Source organism: Colossoma macropomum, unplaced genomic scaffold, assembly GCF_904425465.1.
Source record: "Colossoma macropomum unplaced genomic scaffold, Colossoma_macropomum, whole genome shotgun sequence".
NCBI lineage: Eukaryota > Metazoa > Chordata > Actinopteri > Characiformes > Serrasalmidae > Colossoma > Colossoma macropomum.
In genome coordinates, this window is record NW_023494805.1 from 4972422 (window position 1) to 4985130 (window position 12709).

At 39.9% G+C, this 12709-nt stretch overlaps 1 protein-coding gene across 1 annotated transcript in view; it reads left to right on the forward strand.

The window, feature by feature from the left end:
* The window catches only part of ncapg2 (non-SMC condensin II complex, subunit G2), a 63270-nt gene that overhangs the window by 18600 nt on the left and 31961 nt on the right, over positions 1–12709 (forward strand). The window contains 6 exon segments of the mRNA XM_036596799.1: positions 81–173; positions 1859–1984; positions 4489–4668; positions 6134–6286; positions 8030–8252; positions 9630–9730. Of these exon segments, the coding sequence (XP_036452692.1) occupies positions 81–173; positions 1859–1984; positions 4489–4668; positions 6134–6286; positions 8030–8252; positions 9630–9730 (876 nt within the window).

Consider the following 12709-nt stretch of genomic DNA (forward strand, 5'->3'; position numbering starts at 1 on the left):
TGCTGTTAGAATGGCCTTATTGAAATGAATGCAAACCTTCCTTTGCCAGTTTAATGAGTGCATCACTGTCTGTCCTACAGATTCTGACGTATTTCCACAAGCAGAAGTTTCGTCAGGGAATAGATGAGATGCTGCACCGCCTCTATAAGCCCATCTTGTGGAAGGCTCTAAAGGTAACATCTAACCCTTAATCCTCAGTGACGGCAACAGTGTTGTGTCGTTTTCATACAGCCATTGACTTCACAGACTGCCAAATCGCACACCATGGTGTCCACAGACTGAGTCCAGTGTTGGAGACCATATTTTAACTGTTAGTGTTTTCATAGAGCTACTTTCTGATCTACAATACACACGGAACTCAGATACTTCTTCTGTGTGGCATTGTGTTTAAAGTAGGGCTGCAACAAACGACTGATTTGATAGTCGAATAATTAATCGATTACTGAAACAAATAATCGATTATTCGGATTATGAATCACTACATTTCCAAATGACTCTTATGTAGCTATCAGCTTTTAAATTTAGCTTTTTTGTTTTATGCATTTGTTAACTAACAATGAAGACAATAAAGATGAACACCTTATTCAAAAATTCACTGTTTTAATGAACTTTCCTTCTAATACAAAAGATAAATAAAACTCCAATATCTTTTTCCTGTGAAAATTTAAAACCAAGAATGTGCCGTTGTTTGGTAATCTCTAACAGACTTGCTTGTGTGGATTCTGACACTAAAAATTGCATTGCGCAGCTCGAAACAGCAGTAGCAGCCTTAGGATTTTTGTCCGTACCTTGATTATGATTATAACAGTAATAATACTTATAATAAACTTTATTTATAGAGCACTTTTGTAGGTAGCAGGTAAGTGCTTTATAGAGAAGAGATAAAATTCAGTAACTAATAAAAAAAAATTGAATAAATGAAAACTAAGATTATTAATTACAGTAAACTGAAATGACAGCGTAGATACAATTAAAAAAGATAAATACAAAAACAAAAGTATAATTTTAATTAGAAACTAAATTAACGGGATACATTTTCAAATGTTTACTGAATTTTACTGCCGGCTGCTACAGTTTGGAAGCATAATAACAAACATAATAACAGCTTCTTGAGTTTCTCTATGTAAGGAGAGTATTTACAATAGTCAAATATCTGCAGATCTAAGATCACATGGTGGAACATGAACCTACATTCTGTGTGGTACTCAAGTGTTTTAAGGCCGTTTAGAGGTTTAAAAGAAGGTAACTTTAAAACTAATCCTAACGAAGATTGGTAACCAGTACAGTTCTTTCCAAACGGGGGATGATTTTTGATTTTTTAAAGTTTTGTGGCATCCACTGAGAAATGCCATCTGGTAAGCGACAGCTGGTAAGCCTGTCAACAAAGTTTTCATTTTCAGCAGGAATGGAAATATAGAAATGCACATCATCAGCATAATTGATATAATTGTATCTGATAACATCACCCACAGGTAACATGTGCAAAGAGAAAGACAAAGGCTCCAATATTGAACCCTTGTGGGACTCCACAAGAAAGGTTACCTTTATTTGATGAATGATTTCCCAGTGAAACTAAACTGTCTATTCATTAAATATGATTTAAGCCATTCAGCCCAGTATTCAGATGGTAGGTTAACAACCTTTGATCAGCTGTACCAAAACCTGTGCTGAGATCCAGTACGACCAAAACAGAAGGATTTTGTGCGTCAGCGCCAAGTCTGAGGTCATTCACGACACAGACCAATGCTGACAACTTGAGTGTGATGATTTTGGCATGTAGTTAGCATGATGCTAATTGGTGGACTATAATCTTCCCTTACTTGTTAGCTGCATTATCTACATTATTTCTTTTCCCCAGGCGGCGAATGCGGATGTCCGCGCAAACGCCGCTCTGCTGTTCACTGAGGCGTTTCCTGTCCATGACCCTGGGCTGAGCAGTGAGAAGGTGGATGAGCTGGTGCAGAAACAGCTGGATACGCTCTTCGTGAGTCTGTCTGTCTGTCTTTTACAGTGCTGTTATGAGTCTCTTCCTCTGTAACAGCCAACAAGGACGTTCACCATCACTTCTTTCTTGAGAGAGTGATATTCAGTGTCTGCCTGATCAGTGCTGTTAATCGTAGTAAAGCTGAAAGAGGATTGAGGAACAAGAACCTGCCTTTTCAGTTTTTGGATTGGGTCACGTCTGATCCTTTTTTTTGTTGTTGTTTTGTTTTTTTGTTTTGTTTTGTTTTTACTGTTTTGGGATTAAGTTCAGTTTTTAAGGCTGAAAGCTGGATGAAAAGACAGGTATTCCATTCCGGCTGTTCCTTAAGGCTGTTAGGATCAGGAGTTTTAGCTGACATATTTTAATTGTCATAGTAATTGATTGTAATTAATATGTTTATTTCGGTTTATCAAGGTCTTTACACCCATAAAAATAAAAGAGAAAAAAAGGAATAATAGGTGACACAAAAAATAAACGGAAAAATTATAGGTATAAAATTAATGGACATAATAATCAATACAAAAACGAGTACTGACCGAAAAGGTGTAGTCTGAAGCTGTAGCAATCCTGCATTTAAACAATACAGAGTAATATCAAAACGGAAATAAATCAATCGACATTTCAGAACATTTGATACATAATAATGATCATTCCTCAGTCCAAGTCCTTATCACTCTTATTCGTCTTATTTGACAGATATACATCTATTTTTAAATTTGTCCTTGCTCTTGGTTTTTTAAACATACGTGTTCCCCTGAGTCCCTCTTTTCTCTCTTTAATTGCAAACAGTTTCTGGATACAGTTTGGTAGTAAATTGTTTTGTGCTTTGTACATTATTTAAATTGTCATATGAATAATTGCGATTAACGATGTAGTTGTGCAGTTTTTGCGGCTATTAAAACCGAAGCCTAAAAGTGGCCAAATAAATTACATTTATTTATTTGCACTCAATTTTTTGCAGCATAATATGACTGTGAAGTGTAACGACTGTGGAAAACGATTACAGGCAGCTTAAATAATTGCGCTCATCTCAAATAATTGTGATTATGTAATAATTGTAAAGGGCCTACTGTTCAGTCAAAAAGGGCCTGTTTTTCAGGAAATCAGGGGCTGTATTATGGAAACTTCCTGTCTTTCATCCAATGTTAAGATGTGATTTTTGACAAGATTAGATTTTTCACAAATTGGTATTACAGAAGTAAATCTTATCTTAATTTAGGAATCTTATCTTACAGCATCTTATTTCAAATTAGGAAATCCTAAACTACTCGATCGAGGTTGATGATTTATCATGTCTGTTAGATAAGATACTGAAAATAGATAAGATACTGAAGATAGATAAGATACTGAAGTTAGATAAGATAATAAGATAAGATAAGTTAGGAAGTGGTATTCTGTAATAGCTGCTGTCCTAAATTCAGTCCTAATTGTTGTCATCATGGTGACTAAACAGGTAAGATTGCAGGGCAGTTAGTGCACTGACAGAGTCTTAGCTGACCAAGAAGGCTGCAACTGATTAGAGGAGGCGTCCCTAACATGCTGCAGTACTGACTATTGAAAAACAGAGTCGATGATTTGTAGTGAAAGGCTCGATCCCATTTCTTATTTTTACCCCTACCCCTTGTTTTCAGGTGTCACTGGAGTTACAAGAGGTAGTGGTTGAAATCTTTCCTAAGAAATGAGACCCTCAAATAAAAAGATCATCACGTCATTAACAGCTACTAGCGCTGCTCTGTAGGAGACCCTGCCAGTCTGCAGTGACAGCAGAGGAGGGTAAAGTTCAGCTCGTCACTGCTGGGCTTTAGTTACATTTAGGGAATCATATGCCTTCAAAGAGGGGAGCAATTATTTATTATCACCCACCACTAATTCTTCAGTGATATGAAGCTGAAGTCAGATATTCACCAGATTCTTGTTCGAATTTTCCCATTCCAGCTTAAATGGAGCAGCAGTTACATTCAGGCACTTCAGGCGTCAGAACATCGTTTAAGGTGTAACGGGAAATTTAGCTAGCTGGCTACTGAGACATCAGCACTACTACTAGCGATTTTTTTTTTTTTTATGCTTGTTATGAAGAAAAGGACCATAATACACTAAAACAACATTAAAAAGAGATAATAAAATAGTTATCATATTTTTTGTATTGGAGAAAATTCTCACATTTTGGATTCTTTGTCGTTTGTGCCGCCATCTTGCCGTCTCATAACTCTCTGTTTGGAGTGTGTCTTTGAAAAACCTCAGTTTGGAGGGTCATGTAGCCCGAACACTTCACCCTACCCCTCTATCTCAACTAAAATCAGGACACCCTACTCCTAGACGTGAATACGCAGAACGGAGGGGTAAGGGCTTAGTGGTAGTGGTGAGGGGTGAAATGGGATTGGGCTAAAATGTGCTTTAACAATGTTTACAAAAGTTGATTGTAAAGTAGTATCAACAAGTCATATATAATAATCCAGCTTGTCTTTGGTTTGTGTGCCCTGTTGTCTTGTTGGATGTCTCTGCAGGCTCTGCTGGATGATCCGCGACCGTTGGTGCGTTCCTCGGCTGTTTTGGGGGCGTGTTCAATTCTGGCGCGCTGCTGGGAGCTCCTCCCCTCCACAGTCATCACTGACCTGTTGAAGAAAATCCTCCTCCAACTGGCCACTGACACAAGCTCCCCCGACGTCCGCTGCGCCGTCTTCATGGTGAGAAACCCCAAGAGTTAAAGTGATTTACCCAAATATACACAGTTTTTCCCTCTTACCCCAAATGTAGTCAGTCAGTCTGACATGTTGAGTGTCTGAAGTTTGCTTTTTTTTAGTTTTGCACTGGAGCTACAAGGCTAATGTGGCTAACAAGCAATGGATGATTATACCCCACCAATCAGCACAGTGCTAACTGCGTGCCCGTCGCACACTCGCCTCAGAACGTGTGGAGCTGTTTCTGTGTTTCTGATGCCGTCAGACATTCTGTTATACGCTATAAACATGGCCAGTAGTTAAATGCGTAGTTTAAAGCTGTGGTCTCATTTTGTAGCTCAGTATCAGCTCAAGTCTGTAGCTCAGGTCTCAGTATCAGTAACTACACTATGTGGACAAAAGTATTGGGACACCTACATATTACACCTGCAGGAGCTTTTATGACGCCTCATTCTAAATCCATAGGCGTTAATATGGAGTTGGTCTCCCTTTGCAGCCATAACAGCTTCCACTCTTCTGGAAGGCTTTCTACAAGAGTTTGGAGAGAGTCTGTGGGAATTTTAGCCCATTCATCCAGAAGATTTGTGAGGGCAGATACTGATGTTGGACGAGAGGGTCTGGCTCACAAAGTTCATCCCAAAGGTGTTTGATGGGGTTGAGGTCAGGGCTCTGTGAGGGCCAGTCAAGTTCTTCCACACCAAACTCACCCAGTCAGGCCTTTATGGAGCTGCTTTGTGCACTGGGACTCAGTCATGCTGGAACAGAAAAGGGCCTTCCCCAAACTGTTCCACAAAGCTGGAAGTGTACAACTGAAACACAACCTCATATCATCATCCCTCCTCTACCAAACTCTACAGCTGGCACAGCGCAGTCAGGCAGGTAATGTTCTCCTGGCATTCGCCAAACCCAGACTCGTCCATCAGACTGACAGATAGAGAAAGCTGATTCGTCACTCCACAGAATACGTTTTCGCTGCTTCAGTGTGCAGTGGCGGCGTGCTTTACACCTCTCCCCAAGTATTGGGATGTCCCAATACTTTTGTCTATATAGTGTATGTAAGGATGTAGTGTATGTTGAGATCACTAAACAACAGGTTTTACGTGGTTTAAGACAAGTGTGATGTGATTTTAGCTTTAAAGCTCTTCGAGATAATACAGTAAAAGTTATAGTTACAGAAGGAGAAATCTGGCCCGTGTTGTGCCTCTTTCAGAAACACTTATAGCTTCAGCGTGAATGTTCTAAACAGGCAGATAAATATCTTGAGTTCAGAGGGCTGATTTTATACTACATAGACTGTATGGAATTGAATGGTATGTTTTGAAACTTTACCACTGTTTACATATTTAATCAAACTCTTTCAGTCTTTCAGAAGTGACTTAAATGTGGGAGCTCATAAAAATGATCACAGAAAGATGAATCTCTAATCTGTTTAAGTGTGTATGTTTATATATGTACCTGTCTGTGTGTTTAGTGCATATCGATGATACTGGATAACAGTATGAGTCATCCACTGATGGAGAAGTTGCTTCCAACACTGAAGACCAGCCTTCACGACACCTCAGAGAAAGTGCGCGTGGCCTTTGTGGACTTGCTGCTCAAGATCAAAGCTGTCCGAGCAGCCAAGGTAAGACAGAGCCCCCCTACCTTGTGCACAACTGACACGTTATCAACCTGTTTGTGACTGTGTACATGTGGACAGTGAGCGCACATGTACTTAATAGTAACAGCAGAAATAACCACTGCATCTGCCTTAAACGTTAAAGAGCATCATGTGGAAGAGCACAGAGTGCGGGTGGGCGAGATGTGGGAATTTGGAGAAAATATCTAATTGCTATTTAAATTGTGTATCTCCTATAAGCTCAGACCAGCAAATCCATTTTTTTAGGCTTGAGGCTGAATGTAGTGCATCTAATTTGTCGTACTCATTTATAGGCAGCGCAAACTTTGTATTAGATTAAATTTATCCATTTAAAACTTTTTTTTTATGTTAAAATGTTGATTTCTTATTGTTTTCACATATAGTTTGTTTTAAAAGAACCAGACTGAGTTCTGTTAAAGTGGACCTGAAAGGGAACCAGCTGCAAATGACCTCAGTTCTTTTTGTGTTCACAGTGTAAGTGAACTATAAAGAGGTTTTCTTTCTGGTATTTTTTTTTTTATTTTTTTTTTAACTCTGATGAGATCTCCGACCACTTCTCGTTCAGACCACAACTCCATTAGAACTCAGACCCCTTTCACAGCACTCACAGTGCTCGCAATGTGGGCAGCGTTTTCTGATAAAACGTTTTAGGCAGCGAGAGGAACCACCCGCCTGCTGCTTTCCTGCTGGCCACACTGAAACGATTGTGCAAAATTGGAAAAATGACCCTGCAGGTCTGCCGTGATGGGTTCTGTTTTTGGCTGTGCTCATCACCGATCTCCACCCAGAGAAAACCTGCTTCTGCAATAAATTTACATTCATTCAGCGTGAAAGCAGCTTAAAATTGCATTGCGTGCCCAGCATGAGCCTTTAATCACGTCGGGTCTGCTGTCCTGTTGCAGATCACAGACAGGCTTTATCCTGAGTGGAACCTTATAAATGACCCTTGGTCTGTTTTACCAGCTGTAGTGCTGAAGACTGTGTGTACGGTGAGCCTCGAGGTTTTCACCGTAAAGCTAAAGTGGATTGGGGCAGTTTTGTTTTTACAATGCACAAATCAATCGAAACACAAAACGAACCACAAATGAACGAGATGGTCTCAGTTCAGTTCGTTTTTGGGGCTGTTTAGAGGGGTCTGAGTTTGTTTGGCATGTTCACATATGCAAAACAAACCATGACTCAGCAGATGCTGAAACGGCCCAAGTGTGAAAATGCCCTTAGGCTATTAATAAAAATGACCACTCTTGCGATTAAAAGTTGCACTCTTCCAAATCGCGATTTTGATATAAAAACTATTAATCCTTCAGCCGTAGCGATATGGCAGAAATGTCCTATCATGACATACGAAGACATTTTCTTGATATGTGTCATGATAATTCGCCACAAACGCAGTGCAACAATAGTGCACATTTAAAAACAGCCATCAGAAAATCTGGATACAATGATTTTTATTCAGTGTTTTACATTGATTTTCTTTTTTTAATTAATCATTTGGTCAGTGTTCTTTAAGGATGGACAGTATCCTCAACAGAAGAGCATATTTTGTATCACAATAATAAAATATTTAAAATGTCATCGTATTACCCACCTCTAGTATAGTGAGAGGGAAAGGATATAACTGAATTCAGTTTGCTTAGTTGAGTGGCAGAATGTAAATCTAAAATCGTTTCTCTTCATTTCTTTCTCTCTCTCTTTTTTTTTTTCTTGTGTTTTCTTTCCCCGGTTCAGTTCTGGAAGGTATGCTCAATGGAGCACCTGCTGGCTCGGCTGGAGCTCGACTCTCCATCCGTCTCTAAGCGAATCGTCAACCTGCTCTTCAACTCGTTCCTCCCTGTCAGTCAGCCGGAGGAGGTCTGGTGTGAGCGCTGCGTCACCATGATTCAGATGAACCCGGGAGCCGCCCGCAAGTTTTACCGCTACGCCTACATGTACACGGCACCCACTAATATAGGTATGTTTCTGCGCAGAATACGAGTTTAAGAGACTATACATTATATAGACAACAGTATTGGGACACCACTGCTAATTATTAAGTTCAGGTGTTTCAGCCACACCCATTGCTAAAAGGTGGAAAAAATGAAGCACATAGCCTTGCAGTCTCCATAGACAAACACTGGCAGTAGAGGGTCGAACTGATGAGCCCAGTGACTTTAAACACGGCACTGTCATAGGATGGCACCACAGCCACAAGTCAGTTTCTGTCCTGCTAGATCTGCCCCAGTCAACTGTAAGTGCCATTATTGTGAAATGGAATCACCAAAGAGCAACAACAGCTCAGCCACGAAGCGGTAGACCACGCAAACTCACAGGGGTGGGCCGCTGAGTGCTGAAGCTCACAGTGTCTATCCTCTGATGAATCATCACTAAAGAGTTCCAAACTGCCCCTGGAAGCAACATCAGCAAAAGAGCTGCGCGTTAGGAGCTTCATGAAATGGGTTTCCATGGCTGAGCAGCTGAACACAAGCTTAAGATCAAAATGCACAATGCCAAATGGGGGGTTGGTCGGGGGGCTGCATTGTGCCAACTGTAAAGTCTGGTAGAGGAGGGATGATGCTATGGGGTTGTTTTCAGAGGTTGATCTGAGGCCCCTTAGTTCCAGTCAAGGGAAATCTTAATTCTTCAGCAGATCAAGACATTTTGGACAATTGTACGCTGCCAACTTTGTGGGAACAGTTTGGGGAAGAACCTTTTCTGTTCCAGCATGACTGAGCCCCAGTGCAAAAAGCAGCTCCATAAAGGCCTGGCTGGGTGAGTTTGGTGTGGAAGAACTTGACTGGCCCTCACAGAGCCCTGACCTCAACCCCATCGAACACCTTTGGGATGAACTAGAGCGGAGACTGTGAGCCAGACCCTCTCGTTCAACATCAGTGTCTGACCTCCCAAATGCTCTTCTGGATGAATGGGCAGAAAATCCCACAGACACTCTCCGAAATCTTGTAGAAAGCTTCCCAGAAGCTGTTAGAGCTGCAAAGGGAGACCAACTCCATATTAATGCCTATGGATTTAGAATGGGATTCATAAAAGCTCCTGTAGGTATAATGTGTAGGTGTCCCAATACTTTTGTTCATAATATATGAACTTTGAATAAAATTGTCATTAAAATACAAAAAATTAAAATGAGATTTTTAAGATATTTTAGGATATGAGGTTTTTGTCATGACAGCAACGACCCAGTCACTCCACTGTCTTCTGTTATTATTGTGATAATGTACACTGGCTGGTACAGTGGTGTAAAGACCAGTGTTGACTGATCTCGGAGGGTTCATTTTTTTTTGTCTGGCCTGTGTTTTTAAAGAATATGTTTGTATTTTCTCTCTGGTTTGTGCAGTGAAACTGATGCTGATGATTCGAAAGTGTCTGAACGCCTGCATTCAGAGAACTGGAGACACGGCTGACGAATCCATCACCAGCAATAAGGAAAACACATCTGTGAGTTGAAGAAACACATGCATACAATTATTCATCTAAGTCTAAAAACGGATGCATACGAGGGGAGTAACAAGTCAACGTGTGATATTGGTTCCTACAAGTCAGGTCCGATGACACAGTCTGATTGGTTCATATGTTTCATGCTTCACTCTGTAGTTAACCATTACTGCATTTCTACATCAGCGCATACAAAAACAGAAAATGGATACATCAGATAACGTCTATAAGATGATATTTAACCTGCAGTCCTTTTCAGTCAGCAGCTGTGAAGAACTCAACAAACTGGAATCAGCCAGAAACAAACAGGATACAATTCGGGAGACGAGATGGGCTGTGAAATGTTTTCGAGACTGACTGGAACAAAATCAGTCAGATTCATCTGGAAAACTTTTAAAAGCTGAGCTGAACCTGATATTGAGACAGTTTTATGGCTCTGCCTGTAACACAGAAGGGCACTACGTTTTGTGGCAGAAAGCACATTTAATACAGTGTTTGTTGCTTCTGTGCTTGACTTTTTCTTTATTTTGCCGGACTGATGTTTTAAAGCAATAAGCCACAAGTCCTAAAAGTCCCTTCCTCTGTGATGAAACTGTAGAAATGTAGTTCCTTTAGAGTAAGATGTTGTTGCCAAGCAACCATGGACCGCTGAATGAGGAGAAGAGCCTTTGGTCACCTATCGCTGTCTATTGCAGTCATTTCATGAACTTTTTAACCTTTTTGTCTCATAACAATGAACATATGATAACACACCACTGTTTAATGTGAAAACCTTAGAAATCCTAAGAAAGTTTTCTAAGCACTTTTTGGTCACCAGATTTCCACTGTGAGTCTTATGTAGCACCAATCCAGGGGTGCCCCTCTTCTCATGCTGGGGCTGAATCTCAAATGGCTCCCTGCTCCCTACATAGTGCACCATGTAGGAATCTAAATACTGGATTCTGCACCCCAACAGTGCACAGTATAGCTAAGAAATGGTCATTGGTGATTCAGACACATCCACACTCGATAAGTGATGCACTGTTTGGCTGTAGAGGCTGGAATTTCTAAACTTTCACAACTAGTACACTATTTAGGGAGTACGGAGCCGTTTGGGATTCAGCCTGGGTTTGATGTGACTTCTGACTGAAACACAGACATTTGAAGTGTGTAAAACATTCAAGTGACATTTCTTAGACTTTTATGCTGCTGTTTTACAGTTAATCATACTGTAAGTACTTTAATTCAAGCCAGTGATATTAATGATGGAGTTGTTTTGGCTGTTAAGCCTGTTAGCTAGCTGACCAGCCTAGTTCTAGTTAAGAACATAAGTTGTCAGCCCCTCAGTCCTTACTTTATCAGTACACTCGGAGGTCCATGCGAGCAGCATTAGAGTCAAAGATTATTCCATTAACAGCACAAGGATTTTGGATGCTGTGGCACAGTAATAAACAATTCACTTATTGTGAGGCTGTTATAGGTGTGTGTATATTGTGTATTTTACCACGGCTTCAAACGCAGCTCAGCAAACCAGATTTTAGGACTGGAACTATCCGTTTTATAAAAAAGCAGTAGGACACTGAAAGTTGTATGCCATCATGAATAACCTCACAGCTGTTATCATCTGTGATCATCTACTGCACTCACTTTTGGCTTGTGCCTTTAGCTGAATCATAGCCATGATATTAATCACAGTAATGTGCAGCCTCTCATATTTTATTGCTCTGTACATTAGCTTTGGTTCTAATATGTTATTTTGTGACTGCTGAGTTTGATTAGGGCACTCGGGATGTATTTAGTGTTAAGAAACTTGGAAACCAGTCTATTTAACTGCCATTCTGAAGTGTCAGATATTGTACTTTTACTAACATTAACACTTTAACCTGAGGCACATTTTCAGGCATTCCTGTTTTTTTTTTTTTTTTTTTAATACTGTATTGAAAGATGTGCTGAGAAACATTGTTTTGATCTTAATAATGAGTTTTTCACACTCCTCATTCTCCAGGGTATATTTTGGTTTGTCCATCTGAATTTACATGACCAAATCGTAAGGCAAATTATTCAGTAACTGCATGAAATAATTGTACATTTTTTATTTATTTATTTATTTTTCAAATTAACAGAACATGTGTTTTATGATCACACATAATGCTATATGCTTATTTACTGCGGAAAGCCAAAAATCTTAGACGCTCTTTGTATTATTTTATAAAAATAATTGTTACAGATCAGATCACTGAAGAGACGCCATCTGTTTGTAGTTTATAGCCCAGATTTGTGGAAAAATGGGTCGACTTTCAGTAGAAAAAAAAATTGTGAGTTCAGCTTCTTTTATTATAAGGGTTTAAAATTATATTACCCATCTATTTGACTGGAAAGAAGACAGTTACAGCTCTCATACGACCCCCACCTTTAGAATGAAGCTTATAAAACAGTAAAGTTGTGAAGAACATGACGGAGTGCGTTTTGGACCCACCGGTGGTCTCAAGGAGTTGAAGTTAATACCCCAGTTGTTTATCTAAGTCCGGTGAGCTGCAGTCACACTGGAAGGTGACTGAACAACTTAGAACTTTCCTCGTTCTCTCACACCAGATTCTGTTCGCCAGATCTTTATCACACCTTACTGGACTTAAATTAGACGCTAGAGCTGGAAAAATCACTAAACTGTTCACACACGTACACAGAGATCTGACTGGCCAGGATTCAAATTAAAGAAGCCTTATCGAAGTAGAGAAGCTAAATTGCATCAGTTATTAAATCTGAAGCTAAAATTGGATAATACTTCAAAAATAATTTTCACTGGGCTGAAGTGTTGACAGCATTAAGATGCTGTGTGGCTCCTCCGTTAGGCTCCCTCATATAATGAATGTTTTCATATCTGTCCCCAGTGTAGCCTTTTAACAAATGTTGCTGTGGAAGATGTTTATATTTTTAAATGAGAACAAATGGTCTGTGTGGTTGTTGTGTATAGGAATAGGAACTTAATGACCTGAATTCTGCTTT